The sequence below is a fragment of the Mus musculus genome, chromosome 6 (genome assembly GCF_000001635.26).
Source record: "Mus musculus strain C57BL/6J chromosome 6, GRCm38.p6 C57BL/6J".
In the NCBI taxonomy this organism is placed as follows: domain Eukaryota; kingdom Metazoa; phylum Chordata; class Mammalia; order Rodentia; family Muridae; genus Mus; species Mus musculus.
In genome coordinates this window covers 85,264,012-85,283,917 of record NC_000072.6, presented here as the reverse complement: position 1 = coordinate 85,283,917, position 19,906 = coordinate 85,264,012, and the positions used below count along the sequence as shown (strand labels likewise).

At 48.8% G+C, this 19,906-nt stretch overlaps 1 protein-coding gene across 3 annotated transcripts in view; it reads left to right on the top strand.

Annotated features, from left to right (window-relative positions):
* Sfxn5 (sideroflexin 5) overlaps window positions 1–19,906 on the top strand; it is a 120,434-nt gene that overhangs the window by 49,565 nt on the left and 50,963 nt on the right. For all 3 annotated transcript variants that reach the window (XM_006506816.4, XM_030255684.1, NM_178639.4), the window contains exons 7-9: window positions 13,955–14,008; window positions 14,764–14,820; window positions 15,981–16,046. In XM_006506816.4, coding sequence (XP_006506879.1) covers window positions 13,955–14,008; window positions 14,764–14,820; window positions 15,981–16,046 — 177 coding nt within the window. The remainder of the gene's footprint in view (window positions 1–13,954; window positions 14,009–14,763; window positions 14,821–15,980; window positions 16,047–19,906) is intronic.

The window sequence follows — 19,906 nt, the reverse complement described above, 5'->3', positions numbered from 1 at the left end:
TTTTTTGGAGGGTGGGTGGGTAATGTGTGTTTGCAGCATGGTACACAGATGGAGTAATTTCTCTCCTTCTATGAGTTAGGTTCCAAAGTTCGAACTCAGGCCCTGGGTCTTGGCAGCTGCAAGCTCCTTTACCACTGAGCCATGCTTCTAAGGCCCCAGCCTGCAATCCTTTGATTGCTCATTCTTTCCTTCTAATGAAAGCATTTAAGCTGTATGTGCCTTTAGAAGATATCACTATTGTGTATTGTCTTGTATATAGATACATAATGTAACCCTATGCTATTGTTTTCCAAATAAGTTGGAAAATATAATTTTGAATCCTTCTTAGTTGAGATTTTTAAAAAGGTTTCTTTTTTAGTGTGTGTGTGTGTGTGTGTGTGTGTGTGTGTGTGTGTGTGTGCGCGCGCGCGCATCATGTGTCTGGATGGCCACAGAGGCCTGAGGTGTCAGACTTTCAGAATTCCCTGTAGCTGGGGGCACAGGTGATTGTTAGCCACTTACTAAGATGCTGGTGTGTGCTCTTAACCACTGAACCACATCTCCAGCACCAGGATTTATTTTATTTTTAATTATGTTCTTATGTATGGATTTGCACATGTATGTGCAGGTATGTGCAGATGCCAGAAGAAGGCGTGGGATCCCCTGGAGCAGGAGTTATAGGAGTCTGTGAGCTGCCTGGTGTGGTGCTGGGAACCAAACTTAGGTTCCTGCTGAGCAGCCCCTGCTCTTAACTGCTGAGCCCTCTGCAGCCCCTTACTGTGATTAAATGACTCCTTTTAAAATACTGTTAATTTATTGTTGTTATTATTTTTATAGCTTAATCTTATTTTCAGAGACCATGACCTCTGTAATTATGTCATTTAAAACATATTGTGCCTGGGCTTTTTGTGGTGGTGGTGGCATAACTGTTATCAGTTATGTGTGGGATCATCTGCATAGTATAGAAAATTCAGAGTAATCGTGGCTTAGACAATGGTATTTCTCTTGAATGTCAAAGAAGCTTGGATGTGGTCAGAGCTGCCCAAGGCCATCAGGAACCCGGCATTCTGCTGTCACCATTCATTCTGCTATCACTGTTCATTCTGCTGTCACCGTTCATTGTCAGTGATTGTTTCTATTGTCCATGTCACCTCGAAGCTCACATGATAGCTGCTGGAACGATCATATCATATGCACATTTCAGAGAGGAGAAAGAGGGAAGAATGAAATATCTCCCAATGGAGTCATCTATTTCCGCGGATCTTCTTGGGAGTCCCATATAACAGTGGCATTTCATGGGGAATTAAGCTATTATATAGTTGACTCTCAATCATACAGATTTTTATGAATGAGAAAGAAGGGTAGAATAGTTAATAGGTAGGCATATCAGGGTCTACCAGAGTCATTTTTATGTTTGCGCATGTGTCTCAGTGTGTGTGCATATGAGTGTGTATGTGTAGGTCAGAAGACAACCTCAAGTGTTGTTCTTGGGTGTAATTCCTCTCGTTTTTTGACATGGGGCCCCCACTGGCTGGGCACTCACCAAGCAGGCTAGGCTGGCTAGTGAGCTCCAAGAATCCTCTTGTTTCCAATCCCCCTGTGCTGAGACAAGCATGTGTCTTTTTTAAAAGTGGGTTCTGGTGGGCTTGAACCCAGGCCCTCATGCTTATAAGGCAAGCACCGCACTGACTGAGCCATCTCTTCAGCTCTGACATAATAATTTTATAAACGTTTACGTTGATAGATCATTTGGCAATATTATCAAACCAGAGACCTGGGCATCTGAGCTGGCCACTCACAGGTGGATACAGGCTCAGGACCCACTGAGTGCCTAGATAGATTGTTAGCCAAGTCAGTGACTGCTCTCCCGGAACAAATCAACAAAACAAAGGTCCCGATTTATAAGTTAACAAGTCAGCCTCGCTCTGTTTCGTTGTGGTGATTTTGTATGTTTTGAGACAGGGTTTAACCGCAGAGTGCTACTGAGGTGCCCCGCTCACACCCCAGACAAACCCAGTGTTTCAGGAAACTGTGGCCCTGTCGGTGTCCAGGCTTTGGATGCTGATCTCCTTTGCTGTGAGCTGGGCACTGTGAAAGCAGATGTGTTGAGTGGCCTCAGAGCCCGTGACCAAGGGTCTCTGAGTTAGCACACAGTGTGGAGACGGCACACCTCAGAGCAGCAGCGTGGTCTCCCCACGGAAGCAGAACAGGCAGCATGCTGAGACATGATTTCCCAGTAGACAGCTCAGCAGCTGACCTGCTTCTGAGTCCCAGAGAGCCGTGTCCCAAGATTCAGAGCAGTGGGTCAGAGGTGAGTCTCCACTTGAGCCTGAGGATATGGCAAAACCAAAGCCATCCATCCCTGTGCTCAGACATGGCAAGCAACGCGACAGTTTACAGGTCCCACCCTTGACTCCGGCCACCACCAGATTAAAACCTCACCTTATATGGAAGGAGCATGACTGTTCCCCAGCATTTGCAGCCTGGCTCCCTTCAGCCACAGGAGCTCCTCTAAGGTCCTGCTGTTGCCTGACAAACATCCCTGAACATTCCTTTGTTACTGGTCCTAAAGGGGCTGGAAGGTTCCAGTCCACACCTTCATGAAGCCCCTGGTCAGAGTGAGTAAGAAATATACTCGAGTAGAAGCCACTGAAAACGCTTACCGAAATAGAAACGAGGGTGCCAGCGAATGTGCTAGGAACTGGGCCCCTGAGTGATGAAGGGAAGGGGCGAGGAAGGCTGGCAGGTGCCTCAGCTGAGAAGTTTGTAGATTGTCACATCCAAGCAGCCTCCTGCCTACACGAGCATCCCTGCTCGACCCCATGCCCTCCTGCTTACCCTGAGCGTAACCTCACTCTTACCCCAGGGCTCGGAGGGACGAGCTGGTTCTCTCACAGGCACGGGTGCCAGTTTAGTCAGCAGATTTCACAGATCCACTGGCACCCGTGTCGGGGCTTATTTTAAGCTTAACATTTAAAGATGGGAACTTTCCCCCACTTTCGTGTGTGGCAAAAAGATCCCAATTTGTACAGAAGCGCGGATGCTAAGCCAGGGTGTCCAGGCCACTTCTGCGGCTGCTGTGGCCCAGTCTCCATCCTTTCAGGGTCCTCTAAGAAGCCCCCACCATGGGGGTGCTTCCTCCAGTCAATTCCTCTTTCCTCAGCTTCCCACTGTCATGTGGCACACTGTCCTTCCCATGAGCCCATAGTAGAAGGGGCAGGACTTTCTACCCTGGGGTCTGTTCAACTCTTCCTCCTGTGCCCTGCCAGCCTCACGTGCCAGGAGCTCAGCGCCTCGTGGTCTGTGCTTCCTGGGTTCATTTGTATCTCCCTTCTCATCTCTGCACTTCCGTCCAGTCTGGAGGTTTCAAATCTCAGAAGGATGAAGGACGCAGACCATGAGCCCCAAGTCAGTGGGTCTGATGCCCTGTTTATTTGTTTGTTTGTTTGAAAAAAGCCTGGTCTAAGCTCACTAAGTAACTGAGGACCTGTGAACTTCTGATTCTGCTGCTCCATCTCCCAAGTGCTTGGATTTCCGGTGTGCATTGACACACAGGGTTCATGCAATGCTGCACATGGAACCCAGAGCTTTGTGCGTGCCACACAAGCACTATAGCAACTAAGCTACCTTCCTGGCCACAGAGTCTAACTTTCTTGTGACAGTATAGGCTTGGCTTACATACACAGTCTCAGCTTTCTCTTATTGCTCTGGATGCCCCCATGAGTATAGAAACCCCAAGACTCAGAAGGTATTCTTGAGGTCACCGAATCGCTACTGTAATGGAGAGGTGAGGGTTTACTTTCTATCAGGTTTGAGGGTTTGTCCGTGTCCCAGGGCTTTACAGACATGCTGAGTCCTTCTTAACACAAGCCACTTTCTCCTGTCTCCTAATCCTCATTCCAGCTCATCGCTGCCCACCTCCAGAGCCACAAATAACGATCATTTTGGCCCCATCCATATCATGAGAGAGGTGTCAGTCCAGTTAAAGCCAGACGCCACTAACCAGGGTTAGTCTTGACAAAAGCCACTTCTGGAGACGCCTGCAGCCTTTAAACCCACAGGTCAGGTCATAAGACCTTTGGGGAATCAAATGACCCTTCACAGGGGTCACCTAAGTGCATCAGAAAACAGATATTTACATTACGATTCAGAACAGTAGCACAATTACAGCAGTTAGGAAGTAGCAGTGAAAATAATTTTATGGTTGGGGGTCACTGCAACCCGAGGAAGTGTATGGAAGGGTGCGACATTAGGAAGGCTGAGAGCCACTGCTTTATACAGTAGTGACACCGACACACCAAAGTGTTGCTTTTCAGATCCTTGGCCATATGAATCAGAAGGTGGAGGCAAAGCACAAGGAAAAAAAACCTAGCGAATTGTTGGGTGCCCCAGCTATGGCAGGTCTGTGAGAGGCACCGTTGAGGATGTGGGGTGGCATGGGGGTGGTAAGGAAGGGAAGGTATCAAAAGTCAGGTTCTCCCCTGTGAGGGTTGCTAATGCCCTCTGGCTGTTGAGGGCGGTTCTTGGGAGCCAGACTGTCAACCTGGAGCCAGCTGAGGTGATGTAAGGAGATGGAGAGGGTGATGGGAACCTGCAAAGGAACTGAACCTCGACCTGATTGGAGAGCCCAGTAATGGGGTGGGCGCTGAGGATAGTTATTCCTATCGTTTTCTCCTCAATTGGGATAATTTGGTGGTACCCTGTGGTGAAGCTCAAAAATGTTTCACCCCCCCGCCAATAGGTAGATCTTGTGTGTGGGGGGGGATGGGGGTGGGGGGGACATGCATGTGCTGGTGTGTACTCATGCGTTTGGAGGCCAGAGGTCAACATCAGCTGTCTTCCTTGTTTCACTCTGAGACAGTGTCTCTCCCTGAACCTGGAGCTCACCAGTTGTCTAGACTGGCTGGCCAATGGGCCCCAGACTCCTCCTGTCTCCTCCTCAACGATGGGATGACACACCCAAGCTGATGCATCCAACATTTTTTAGTGCTGGGGTTGGGGGTGTGTGTGTCAAACTCAGGTCCTTATGCTTGCCCCCCCCCTAGATTTGTTTATTCCTATTTCATGTGTTTTTTCCTGCATGCATATGCATGCACTGCCTATAGAAGTCCTAAGATGGCGTCAGATCCCTTATAACTGGAGTTACAGGCAGTTGTGAGCCACCATGTAAGTTCTGGGAACTGAAGGCAGGTCTTCTGAAAGAACAAGTGTGCTTAACCACTGAGACATCTCTCCAGCCCCCTACACACACACACACACACACACACACACACACACATGCATATGTGTGTGTATTTATGTATGTATTATGTATGTATTATGTATGTATATGTTGTGAGCACTATACAAAGTCCTCATCTGAGAGTGCTGTGGGAAGGAGCAAGGCTTAGGGGCTGCCCAGGTGGCTCTGAGGCCAGTTCTTGGTGCCTTGCTTGGCCTGTGCTCTCCTCCACCCCTGACTTCAGCAGCTCAGGTGACACTCTCAGCCAGAAACCTGGGATGTTCAAGGTGTTGTTTTCCCAGGTTAGGGCTTGTTTGGGCTCAGGAGATGGCTCACTGGCTAACAGCCAGTGCTGGCGGCTTGTCCAGGGAACCTGAGTTCAGTTCCCATCACCCACACCGGTCAGCTCACAACTGCCTTGAACTCAATCTCCAGGGGATCCAAAGCCTGTATATCTGGCCTCTGTGGGCACCTGCACTATTGTGCACATACCCACACACATGTACATAAATACAAATGCAAATAAGTCTTAAAAAAATAACTTGTCAGCCTGCCGGTGGTGGTGCATGACTTTAATCCCAGCACTTGGGAGGCAGAAGGCAGGTGGATCTCTCTAAGTTTGAGGCCAGCTTGGTCTATAGTGTTGAGTTCCAAAATAGCTAGGGCTACACAGAGAAACCCTATCTTGAAAAAGCAAACCAAACCAAACCAAATAAAAACAACCAACCAAACAAACAAACAAACAAAAAAACAAAACCCAGAAAAATGTAACTTTCTACAGCAGTTAGGACACCTAAGGAAATGACAAAGGTGTGAGGTCTCCTGTGAACCATCTTCCAGGTAGAAGCTACTGTACAGAATACATTCTCTACTCAGTCCTTAGAGTAGCACAAATAATCCCTCTTGAGCCCCGGAGCCCAGGTGGTGGGGTGCTGAGCAGGGTTGCTTGGGAGCCAAGGGCATGAGTGAAGATGGAGATGCAGGGGGTACTCACCGCAGTACCAGCATCAACATAGCTCTGCACACAATGTCCCTAGAGCCTTTTGTGAAGGCTGCAGCGGTGTCATGGCCCAGACACCAACACTCCTTCATATTCTTAGGGAATCTTACTTAGCTGGGGTCAACCTCTGGAGGAACTTCTGATCCTCATTGTATAGATCTATAGTTTGCTGAGTCTGGCTGACCCCTGCTCCTCCCAGCCCCCAGAGGCTTATACATGCATATGCACACACATGAACACATACACAAACACATGCATGCTCACACAAAGATTTATATTTGTAAGGAAGGTGCAGGCTGTGAGGCTCAAAGAAAGGGCTTGTGTGTGTGTGAGTGTGTGTGTGTGTGTGTGTGTGTGTGTGTGTGTATGTGTGTGTGTACACAGACAAGACTGAGAGAAACCAGACTAGAGGAGGGACGATACCACTACCTGACATCCAGGAACATGTGCCAGACACTGAGCCAGATTCTGTCTGTGCCACTCTGGGAGATGTGGCCCCTAAGAGATGCCAGGGTAGTTCTTTATTTAACAGGTGAAGGCAGGGGGAGGAACTCAAAGAACTTAGCCTGGGTCAGTCTTGGCCCCAGAGTCTGATGATCACTAGGTCCACAGCAGGACACACAAGGGGAAGTACAGAGAGACGTGCAGCAAGGACAGCCACCAGAGGGCTGGAGCTGCAGAGGGGACTCCAGCCACTGCATGAACTATAAATGCAAAGATGGGATGTGTGATTTGGCCAAGGTCCTGCGGTGCGGGAGGGTGGGGGTGGGAAGCAAGCCTGGCTGTTGGCTCCCATTTCCTCCACTTCCATTTCCCTGGTCCCCATGCATTCTGGGCACCTTCCACCATGTGTGGCCGTGCCTGCCGCGCTTCCCTCTTAGAAGAGGTGTGATCCACTGGCATCAGCCGGGTGGACTGGCTCCCTCTCTCCATCTCTTCCTTCCCTTCCCCTGCCATGTTCTGGAAAGGGCAGCAGGAGGGAATGTGGGCAGGTTGCACTAGAGATATACATCTGAGAGCTGAAGGGAACATTTATTTTTAATGTAGACTGAAAAAGAAAAGGAAGTTATAAAACGCCTGCTCCTGCTCCTGCTCCTGGGACTATACAGATGGTGCAGTGCTTTGCCTAATAGGGAACGAGGCTGGCACCATGTGCTCTGGGCCCCGCCTGGCCACAGGGACCCAGTGGGCTCTTTGGTGTCCCTGGTCTCCCATCCTTACCCTCTCTAGATTGTCTTTTGTCAATGTCTGGGACATTCTTCCCAGTCAGGCCAGTGGCTCTGTTGTCCCGCTGCCTCAGCTGCCTGGCTCCTGTCACACATACACAAACACATGCAGACATGCATGCACTCTCTCTCTCTCTCTCTCTCTCTCTCTCTCTCTCACACACACACACACACACACACACACACACACACACACACACACACATCTCCCTTAGCAGAAGTCAACTTCTGTTTGCCAATAGTTAGTCAAGCCTGGCTTTCCTAAAGTCCTGTTTGAATGTTAGGGTCCATCAGCCTTGCTCACTCTCGAGAACCTCTTTGGCCAGTCTAGCTTTTCCTGTCTTGTCTGGTCTTTGTGTTTTGTGGTTAGGGGGTGTTTTGGTTAATTTTCTCTTTGCCGTGACAAAACTTCTATATAGACATACATGGTGTTATATATGTGCATGCATACATGCATGTAATTTAAGTAAGAAGAATTTGTTTCGGCTTGTAGTTTGAGGACACTGTCCCTCACGGTGAGAGGTCACAGCAGCTGGAAGGGAGGTGGCCACATTACACCGCCAACTTCTCAGGGAGCATACACAAATGCAGGCAGGCACTCAGCTAGCTCTCTACTTCTTCTTCAGTTCAGGACTCCAGCTCATGGGATAGGGCTGCCTGCATTCTGGGTGGTTTTTCCCACCTCAGTTAAATTTTTGCAGAATCTATCATGGAAGCACCCTGAGGTTTGTGTCATCCTAAATTCCGTCAGTCAAGTTGACAATGAAGATTTACCATCACAGACACCATTTTAAGTCCACTCCCTACCCCTGCTGTGCCAGAAGCCTTAGAGCACACTACATAGTCTATGCCCCATCAACCAGCTAGAGTGGTAACTGAACCCCCTTGTCCTTTGTGCTCATTGAGACAAGCTGGAGGAGTACCCTAAAATTAGAACCAGAGTGCCAAGCTGGAGATTGAGAGACCCGACTCTTCAATTCACTATAAAGGCTTGGATTGATTCCCTGCACATCTCAAAGCCTCAGCCAAACAGGAAGGTCATCTCTATTTTATAGGGTCCTCATTATTGAAGAGTTATGGTAAATGATGCGTGCTTAGTAAGAAGATGAAAAGCGTGGAGAAGTTTTAGAGGCTCAAGGCACTGCTGTGGACACCAGGTTTGTGTTTAGCAGGCAGCAAGGGTTGTCCAACACAGTCAGAGTCATGTGTATTGGGAGTATGTCTGACATAGCCTAGGTGCAAGTTTATTTAGGGATCTGGATTGTTCTAGAAAAGATTATGTGTCATTTTGTTTTTTCAAATCAGGGTTTCTCTGTGTAGCCCTGGCTGTCCTGGAACTCACTCTGTAGACCAGACTGGCCTTGAGCTCAGAAATCCACCTGCCTCTGCCTCCCAAGTGCTGGGATTAAAGGCATGCGCCACCACTGCCTGGCATATGTGTCACTTTTTAAAAAGGCATACTATAAGGATAAAATGATTCCCAGAGAAGGTTAGCAAAGGGAAGATGGAGAGGCTGGGAATGGGCACAGAACATGGGCAGTGTGGGTCTGTATTTGAGGGAGCTGGCAAGAGTTTCTTTTAATTTTATTTACTTACTTATTTAGTCTTGTTGTTGTTGTTGTTGTGTGTGCGTGTGTGCACATGTGTGCATGCACATGTATAACACCATGTATGTCTAGGTATGGAAGTCAGGTTGTCAGGCTTGGATGGCCAACACTTTACCCACTGAGCTATCTTATTGACCCTGGCCTAGGCCTCTTAATGGTCAGACACAGGAAAATGACCCAGGGTCAGCAAGACAATGCAAACCAATTGCTTGGACATGCACTCTCTGACTTAGAAGCCAGGAAGTGTTTCTGAGGTGACTCAGTAAAGGGACACCACAATCCAAAGTGCAGTGACCATCCTGGACAGCAGGAGCCTGGTAATACACAGAGTCCTGGGTAATGGTGTCTGAGGACATTCTTGGTAGCTTAAGCACCATCCGGGAGTTGGGATTTGGAGGTAAACATATTGCATAGTTTACAATATGATGTAAAAACCATGGGGTGGGGGCAGGCTGTGTGACGTGAACACTTGCGAATAGCCAGTATGAATTACCCCAGTTTTTAAGAGGCAGAATTCATGTGCTTGTGTGTGATGTCCCCACCCTCCCCTCAGTCACTCTAGGTTCAGCTTCTCTTTACTCTGGCCAGAGCTTCAAGAAGGAAAAGTGCCTGGGTCCCTCAGGAGCCTTCACTATATAGGCACCTCATGGAGGATGGGGTTGCCTCTCCAGACAATTGGAAGCTGAGAATAGACTTTTGAACTGAGCTGGGGAGTGTGTAGATGGCTAAGTCTGCAAATGACTGCCACACAAGCATGAGGGCCAGAGTTCAAATCCATAGAACCCATGGAAAAATCCAGGTACAGTGGTGTGTGCCTGTAACACTGGCATAGTGGAGGTGGAGTATGGAGACAGGGGGATCCCTAAAGCATGTTGGCCAGCCAGAGCTTCAGTCTCAGTGAGAGCCTTCCTCAGAGCATAGAGGTGGCAGGGCTGGAAAGATGGCCCAGTGGTTAAGCACATTGGCTGCTGTTACAGAGGACTTGGGTTAGGTTCTCGACACACAGTAACTCACAGCTATCTGTAACTCCAGTCCCAGAGATCTGACAACCTTTTCTGGTATCCTTAGACACTGAACATAAGTAATACACAGACACATGTATAGGCAAAACACCTGTGCATGTACATTAAGAATAAGTAATGAGGGCTGGAGAGATGGCTCAGCAGTTAAGAACACTGACTGTTCTTCCAGAGGTCCTGAGTTCAATTTCCAGCAACCACATGGTGGCTCACAACCATCTGTAATGGGCATCTGATTCTGTCTTCTGCTGTGTCTGAAGATAGTGACAGAGTACCCATATATATGAAATTAATATGACCAGAGCAGGGCTGAAGTGAGCAGGGTTGGAGAGAGCAGGGCTGGGAAAAATAAAAAAAAAAAAAGTAATGACTACTGATGGAAGGTGATTGAGAAATACACTCTACAATCAATCTCCACATGCACACACACACACATTTATACACAAATATATACCCCGTACACACACCCAAACAACACACACTGGGGTGTGTGTGTGTGGAATTGAGCTAGGATCTTCAGGGTCAATCCTTTTCCCTATAGGATAAAAAGGTCCAACTCCAGAAGGAATCAAGAATCCAAGAGCAATCTAAGCAATCTAAGGTCTCCTGACTGGATTTCAGTTCGTTGTCCAACTGGCCACTGCACAAAAGAATCAAGTAGAGATTTCACTCTGGAAGGAAAAAAAAAACCCTTACATAGCTCCTCTCAGAGCTGAGGAATGGCTTTTCGTTCTGTAATTTTATTCAAACTGATATGGGCCAATAAATATAAATGTGCGTGTGTGTTCGCTGTTTTAAAACATTTTAATGTTTAAAACATGATTTACTAATGCTGCTAAGGATGTCTAGAATTTGATTTACTGCATAGTATTGAATGTTTATACTTGTTCCTTGCGGAAATTCTTGCCAAAGAGCCATTTTATCTACAGGAATAATAAATAAGTCAATATGTGGATGGCTGTGCACATTTTTCCCATATGTAGCTGTGCTCAGTAGATGTTGTTTTGCACACAAACACTCTAAAGGTAAACCTAAGAGACTCACACAAGCCCTTGATGCCCACTGTCAAGGTCAGCCAGGTGCATGCCGGTAAACCTGGGATGTGTGAAGTAGAGGCAGGAGGATTGTGAATTCAAGATCACCCTCAGCTGCATAGGAAGGTCAGAGCCAGCCTGTGCTGTGTTAAATTCTGTCTCAAAACAGAGCAGAAGGGCCAGGGCGATGAGTCAGCGAGTAAAGCCCGTGCTGCGCTAGCCTGATGACCGGTGTTTGGCTCCTCGAGTCAGGATCCACAGAACCCGTGTAAAAAGCCGGAGACTGCATGTGCATCTATAGCCTAACCATTTCCATATTGTGATGGGAAGTGGAGGCAGGAGAATAGCCCAGAGCTCATGGGCTAGTTGGCCTGGAGTGTGCAATGCAGGGACAGAGACAAGAGAGACTTCACCTCAGAAGAAGATGGAAAGTGAGAATTGACTCCTAAAAGTTGTCCTCTGACCTCCAAATGTCATTCAGTCATCAGTCAGACAGACAGACAGACAGACAGGCACACACACAAACACACACACACACACACACACACACACACACATTTAGGGCTGGAGATGTATGTAGTAGCTCAGTGCTTGCTTGGCATACACAAAACCCTGGGTTCAGTCCTCAGCACCTGTCTTAGTTAAGGTTTTATGGCTGTGAAGAGACACCATGACAAAGGCAGCTTTCATAAAGGACAACATTTAATTGGGTCTGGCTTATGATTTCAGAGGTTCAGTCCATTATCATCAAGGCAGGAGCATGGCAGTGTCCAGGCAGACATGGTGCTGGAGAAGGAGCTGACTGGAAGTTCTACTTCTTGATCCAAAGGCAGCCAGGATGAGGCTCTCTTCTGTACTGGGCAGAATTTGAGCCTAGAAGCCCTCAAAGCCTGCCTACACAGGGACACACTTTCACCAACAAGGCCACACCTATTCCACAAGGCCACACCTCCTAATAGTGCCACTTCCCTTGGGCCGAGCATATTCAAACCACTGCAGCTCCCAAGCATGGTTGTCTCCTGCAATCCCAGCACTTGGGAGGTGGACACATGACAGGAAGTTAAAGGTTATTCTCTGCTACACAGCAAGGGCAAGACCAAAGTAGGACACATAAGACTCTTAAAAAGTGCATGTGTGCGTGTGCGTGTGTGTGTGTGTGTGTGTGTGTGTGTGTGTATGTTTAGAGATGGCTTAATGCAGAGGTTCTCAACCTGTGGGTTGTGACCCCTTTGGGGTTGAATGACCCTTTCATAGGGGTTGCCTAAGACCATCAGAAAACACAGATATTTACGTCACCATTCATAACAGTCGCAAAATTGCAGTTATGAAGTAACAACAAAAATAACGTTATGGTTGGGGGCCACCACAATATGAGGAACGGTGTTAAAGGGTTGCAGCATTAGGAAGGTTGGGAACCACTGGCTTAGTGGTTAAGAGCACGTATTCCTCTGCCAGAGGACCTCAGTTCAGTTCCCAGAACCCATTAGGCCTTTCACAAACTCCTATAACTTCAGTTCTGGGGCATCCCACGCCCTCTTCCGGCCTCCATTCACAGAAACACATACACATAAATAAATAATAAAATATTCTTTAAAAAGTAGCCAGCAAGTCTAGATTCCAGGTGCTATTTGGGTTTGAGACGCAATGGGTGTAAAGCCATACTTAGTGTATTCGTTCATCCACTCAGTGGTAGCCTCCTACGCTGTAACAAAACGCAATGCAAAGGAGAAGCCATTTGGCTCATGGTTTCAGAGGCTTCGAACCATGGTCATTTGGTTCTGTTGCTTGAAGGCATGAGAAAAGGCAGAGCACTAGCAGGGAGCACAGGCAGAGCACTGGCAGAGAGCACGTCCATGATGGAGCAAAGCAGCTCACCTCATGGTGGACGGGAGACGGAGACTGTGGGTGAGGGGAAATGCCTGAAGACAGGACCTGCCTTAAAGGTGCTGCCCCTGAGACCTACTTCCTCCATCAGGGCTGTGCCACCTAAGAACTCAGGGATGGGCTTCATAGTGCCCTCACCAACTCAGCCTTTAGCATGTGACCCCAGGGGACAGTTTATCTCCTATGGAAACCACTGCTTATTAAACTCCTGTGTCCCAGTCTTTCGGCTAACCATAACTGTCAGTTTTCTTTTGATGAAGGCTTAGTGAAGACACATTTCCAAAAATTCTATGTATGAATCCCTTGAAGGACTTTGAGATTATTTATTTCTCACAAATATCCTATAGGACAAGTGTTCAGTCTACCCGGGGAGAAGGGACAGGATTCCTTTTGTTTGCTTGCTTGTTTTTATTGCTCCCTCCAATTATGGAAATAAATAAAATCCATTGTTAAGAAGAAGGCAGAAGTTGTAAGACTATGAGAAGCTAGTCTGGAATTACTTTCATAAAAATCCACAAAATAGTTAGCTAATCCTAACTATAGATGCTTGTGTGTGTGTGTGTGTTTGTGTGTGTGTGTGTGTGTGCTGGCAGACAGTTATTTTTTTCTTTGATATAAACAGGATTGCATGGTGATGTAGTTCTGCACTTTGTTTTTCTTGCATCTCACTGTGTATCAGCTGTGTACCAGACCACCCCAGTGTCTGTACGCTTCCAGTTCCCCTTTGTCCATGGCTGTATACTTTTGTTTTGCAAACTCCTAGGGTGGTGCTACACAGCTGTAATCCCAGTACTCAACAGGTCAAGGTGGGAGGTTTGATTTCAAATTCAGCCTGGGCTACATAGTGCACTGCAGGTCAGCCTGGATATAGTGAGACTCTGTCTCAAAAAAACAAAACAAAACAAAAAAAAAACAAAAACCAGAACAAAAGCATTGGGCATCTCTCTTGCCTTCTTCAACCTCCTACCCCTCTCACTTCCCTAGGTGGTGGGACTTCTCTTGCCTAACCAGACGCTGGCATCCACTGTCTTCTGGCAGGTAAGAGTCTGTGCAGAGGGCTCCTGAAAGAATGGATGTGTGTGTGTGTATGTGTGTGTGTGTGCACATGTGCATGCGTTCATGCACACCACACACACACACACACACACACACACACAGGCATGAAACTCCCCCCCCCCGCCCCCCATTGCTTCCTGCTTCATCCAGGCCCCTGGGTCAAGTGCTCCTATCTCCTAGCACTTACCCATAAACTACCAAAACCTTGATTCTGCCGAAAGGCCTCAAACACCTCAGTGTGATGCCAGCCATTCCATGTCCCTTTAACCTTCAGATGGAGGTGAGGAGGGAGCCAGATCTGGAACATGATGGCTGTGAGTGGCAATTCATTCTGTTCGTTGGTTGCTTGACCCATGGTCAGTGACTAGAGGCCTATAGCCTCTTTCTGATACCAGCTTACCCCAAATCTGGTCTTGCTAACCCAAAAGAAACACCTGATGGTTCTGACAGAGCTTCTGTCAGGTAAAGAGGGGTCAAATTGAGGAGGCTGTGTAGGAGATGAACTCTTCTACCTTCTGGATTCCTCTGGGACAGTTCTCATATTCAGACCTTGCAGCCAAGTGGTATCAGCATCTTGGATACTGTATCCCCCACCCCCAGCTCACCCAGAAGTCACCTCAGGGTCCCCATCTCTGTATACATATAGAGCAGTTTCCCATGACTTTGGGCAGGAGTGGAGATGGGGTCTTCCATGGAGGTGACCCGGCTTACCTCACTTCTCTCCTTGTTGCCCTCAGTGGCTGAACCAGAGCCATAATGCCTGTGTCAACTATGCAAACCGCAATGCTACCAAGGTGAGTGCCGCTGCCCTCTCTGCCCGGGGCAGGTTTAGGTGGGAGTGACCTGGTCATCCTTTCTGACATATGACATGCTAAGTACTCTGACATTGCATCGGAGCACTGCCTTCTTTGGGTGCTTGCTCATGCTGCCATCCCTATGGGCAGGCAACACCCAGCTTGCCTGGCATGGCTCAGCAGAAGCCTCTGGGGAGGGCCTGCGAGAGGCAGGTAAGACAAAGGTCTGTAGGAGTTGATTCTGCTGGCTTCCTGGCTTGTCTAGAGATGCTGGTTCACTCAGATATTGGGTCCAGATGGTATCAGCATCCTGAGGACTGAGCGCTCCTAAGCTTACCCAGAAGCCAGCTCAGTGTCCCCAGCTCCTAGTGTCCTGATCACACAAGCTGACCTGTGACAAGGCCACCTTTCCTTCTGGCCCATCCTCACATTCAGAGGAATCTGGGTTCCCCTCTGAGGGGTTGTTCTTGATATTTTCCAGCAGTGGCAAAGAGAGCAGAGCTGGGAACAGGCCTTTGCAGTAGGAACTTGTAGGACCAGGGACTCTAAGGATGCCCCTTCATCTAATTCTGCATATCTAGACTCTCTGGCAGGTTTCACCAAGATGGCTTCACTCAGTTATTTCCTGTAACCTTATAAACAGCTATTTCCAAACTGCAGTTGTAGCAGAGATAGGTTCTTCAGTTTTTCTTTTTTTTTTTTAAATGTTGGGACTTGAGATCTTTTGTTCTGTGGAACTACGGGGTAACAGTAACATATTGACAGTGAAGCCCCCTGAGTCCTGGGCTGAGGGGGCTGTAAGAGCCAGCTTGACTGTAGCTGGTGAGACAATGCTATCCCACACAGACAGTATGCCAGGCTAAAACACCTGCTTACAACACAGCCCTCCCAGATGATACCCTGAACAGCCTGGACATAGAGGACCTATATGGGGCCCTGTGCTTCCCACTACCAGCTAGCAGCGTCTGCTCAGATTTTAGAACAGGGCAGAAGTAAAGGGGCCCAGCTATACCTGCCCCCGCCTGCCTTGTATAGTCTGTTTTAAAGATTGCTGAGGGAGGCCTGCCCCTTTGGCTTCCCAAGGGACTGCTTCTTGCTGGCCAGAGCAGGACTCGGAAGCTTTGGACACCAGTATGTCTACCTTTCTGCCTGTCTTCCAGCCTTCACCTGCATCCAAGTTCATCCAGGGCTACCTGGGCGCTGTCATCAGTGCTGTTTCCATTGCTGTGAGTACCTCCTACCCTGCTCCAGGGTAAGCCAGCTTGTGGGGAATGGGGGCTGCAAGGGGGATGCCCAGATGTTTTTCTACGCAGAGAAGAGGCTTTGATAGGAAGGACACAAATTGGTACTCCAGGGTGTTGGGGAGGATGGAGGTGTGGAGTTCGGGGCAGGGAGGGCCAGCCATCTATCCTTGTTTGTTCCCGCACCCAGCACTCGATTTAGAGCAGCTTTGCTGTTTGTCCCTCTGGTGCAACATTTCCCTCAGAGCAGCCTTTGGTGCACAGTCTATGGCTGTCTGTGGTTCCAGTTCACTGTTTCTAAACTTCCTGAATCCAGATTCGTGAATTTCCTCTCCCTGACTGATCTGGGGTCCTTGGACAGAAACCATCTGCAGCCTGATGTCCCATGAGTAAAGACTGTGCGTGTGTGGTTTTCTTGGTCTTGGCTCTTAGAAAAGGCTGTTGGCTTCCAGTGAACTGGGGATGGAACCGACCCTATGCAGTCTCTTCAGGCTGGGTTGGAGGGTCACTCCTTTCTAAGTCTCCCTGGAAGGCTTAGAAAGCTCTTTAAGTTGAGCCTTTGTTGGAATTTGTTACAGGAATTTGGAAGTTGCCTGAATAAAAGTGGGACTGATGTTTCTCAGGTGGGGGCAGCAAGCAGGCCGCAGAGAGGGTGTGGACTCCGGCCAGGGTAAAAAAATGAAGCCTTGGAGCCCTTGGCTAATGTCAGTCCTTGAATGTATGGCACTTTCTGGATCTCCGATGGAGGGGCTTCCTACAACAACCCGCTGAGGGCAAAGTGGCTTTCCCAACTGCCATCTCTGTCATGAGTAACACAACAAATGCTTGAATTGTTAGGAAAAGGAGGAGCAGACATCAGGGCTGGGAATGCAGCTCAGCTGGCGGAGGGCTTGTCTGGCACACACAGAGCTCTGGTTTTAGTCCCCTGCACCACATAAAATAAGCCATGGTGGTCCAGACCTGCACCCGCACTTATGGTGGAGGCAGGAGGATCAGAAGCTCAAAGTTATCCTCAGGCATATAGTGAGCTTGAGTCCAGCCTGGGCGACGTGGGACCCTGTCTTAACAAACACGGTGGCCTGATAGTCAAAAGCACTGGCTGCTCTCCCAGAGGACCTGGGTTTGATTCCCAGTGCCCATGTGGTGGCTCACAATTATCTGTAACCCCCAGTTCCAGGGGATCTGACTCTCTAGCCTCTGCAGGTGCTGCACATACATAGTACACATACATACAGGCAACACACACACACACACACACACACACACACACACACACACACATGCACACACACACCATTTTTTTAGAAAAATTGAAAAAAAAAGAAAACATAACAGTGAAATAATTCACATGTACAAATCTTTTGATAACACCCCTTCCCTTATCTTTTCCATCACTAACTGCAACTGTACACACTGTGTGATAGGAAGCCATTCATCCTACCCAGTCATTGCCATGGCTGTGGTTCTAAAGCAGAGCTTTGGGGCTGTCCTCACACAGCTCCTTTTATTTTACTCCCACGTAGACCAAGCCACCTCCAAGTGAAAGTGGGGCATCCCTTTTTGTGCCTGGTATCTTATTCGTTCCCTGAATGCCTTGCTGCCAGTTAGAAGCCATATGCAGCCAGACCTGTGTAGACGGCTCACTGTGGAGAAACTGCCAATCTGTCCGGTAGACTTGCAACCCCCAATGGAACTTGGTTTGAGAGTCAGATAAATCGGGGCAGCTTGGCTCTGCTGGTCTGAGGCCTGAGCTCCCGGGAGGGGAGAGGGCTCCCTCCCCACCCTCTTGCTCTGTAATGCAAGAGGAGTTTAGAGCCTCCCTGGCTCAGGTGCATCAACAGCCTTTCCCTTCCTAGAGATGCTCTGATGAAGCAGAAGGACCTGGGAGGAGGGCGCAACACAGGGAAGGGCTTGAGTGGAAAGGTCCTCGCCCTGGTACCTTCCCACTGAGCATGTGGCTCAGGAATTCAACTTAGGGAAACTCTGACCTCTCTGAGTTCCTTAGGATCCTTCCAGTGGTTCCTTAGGATCCTTCCAGTGGTGGGGTCCCATTCATTCCATCCCAACACTTTCCAGGTCTGTACTTTACTCAGACTGCTTGGTGGAGGAACACAGACGCCAGCAGTTACTCGGAACTTGGGGCTTGCACCGTGGAGACACCCTCTGCTTCCTCTTTGCTTAGTTCCAGATTCCCCCTCACCCCCAGGAGATTTTCCTTGACCCAAGTCCCAGAAAATTCTCCTTCTTCCCACTCTCAGTCACACCCTGTCCTCTCATTGTCCCCATTTGGATTACGAGTTAGCTAGGGACAGGCATCTGTCTCATACCCCACAGAGGGAACCATAGAGCCCTGTGCCATAAATACCTATTAATTAGGCTGCTGATTGATCGCTGGCCTTGAGAGGCCCCTCCTCTCCTCTCCGGGAGCCTGAGCCCAGCAGTGTCGTGCCCCTCTGCCTGACGACTTCATACAGCGAGGGGCTCACTCGGGCAGATGGAGTGGAGTTCCTGACTTGGAAAATCGGCAGCTTGCTTTCTTTTCTTTTGTGTGTATAAATCACAAAACTGCCAAAGACAGAGGCTTGATTTTATTTTCCTCTCCCTTGTTCTCTGGAACCCCAGGCCCTGCGGCCTCATTAACTGATTTCGGCTTCAATTAGAGACAAATCCCCTCCCAGGGCGAGCCTGTTAGGAGCAGATGACCTGCAAACAAGTGTCACGGCCCCAGTGGTTGGCCCAGTTCTGGCATTAATTAAAACGAGTCCCTACAAGCAGGTGGCTGGATGGCGCCTGATGGGCTGAGAGCCGGTCCCAGAGACGAAGCTGAGCTGAGGTGCAGCCTCCTCTGTGGGGTCTGCAGAGCCCCAGCTCTCTTTCAGAAGAACCCTTGCTTGGCCTTGGCCACCAGCACCCCCTCACCAATCAGGCATTCCCCCAAATGAAGCCTCATGCTGGGCCCAGGATTGTTGGGGTGAGAAGCCTCTCTGGGGCCCCCCTAAATAGATTTGGCAATGCCTGGGGCTCTTGCTTTAGAATAAAAAAGAAATCCCGTCTTAAGTTATTTTTGAAAACCTAACAGTTTGCTGTCTTTTAACAAAGGAAACCTCTCTCTGTCTTCTTTGTGTTTTTGTTCTGGAGTTTGTGTGGAAGCTTCTGGACTGGCCACCATGATCTCTGTGAAGGGAGAGATCAAGCAGGCTCCTGACTCCTGCTGCAAGGTCTGTGATGGGCCGGACACTCTGCAGGAGCCTGGGCTGTAGCCTGATAGAGCTTTTAGGATGCCAGGAGAGTGAGTGGCGAGCCTTGAGGCAGTCAGAGCCATGGTGGTGCTGCCCCTGAGGTGTCACAGTCAGTCACAGGGCTGACACATTGGACAGATGGAGAAAGCCAACAGAAGGCAGGGCTGGATGTCCCAGAGAGAGGGCACAGCAGATACAGCGGCATGCAGAAAGATGGGAATAGATACTAGACACTCAGAAGTGTGTCTGCCATGTAGAGAGTAATGCTGATTGTAACAAATGGTAGTGGATAGCAGCAGTCATCAGGGGCCAGGAATACCACACCAGGAATCCCAGACTGGCCACTGCAGGGTCTTAGGCAGAAATCAGAGAAGACAGAGGCAATCCACTGACCACTTGTTCCTGGGTGGTGATGGACCTGGGCTTGGGGAGGAGGGCTCAGGGCTGATATCTTGTGTGACCTGTCAGGGGTAGGTTGGTGGAGCCTGATGATAGAGCTACTTCCATGTCCTGTCCCTGATTGAGTCTTTCCTCTTCAGCTAAGCCTTAGCTGCAGTGGCTTTTCCTTCAAGAACAATGCAGACCTCCTTTCCCCGAGAGGTCCTT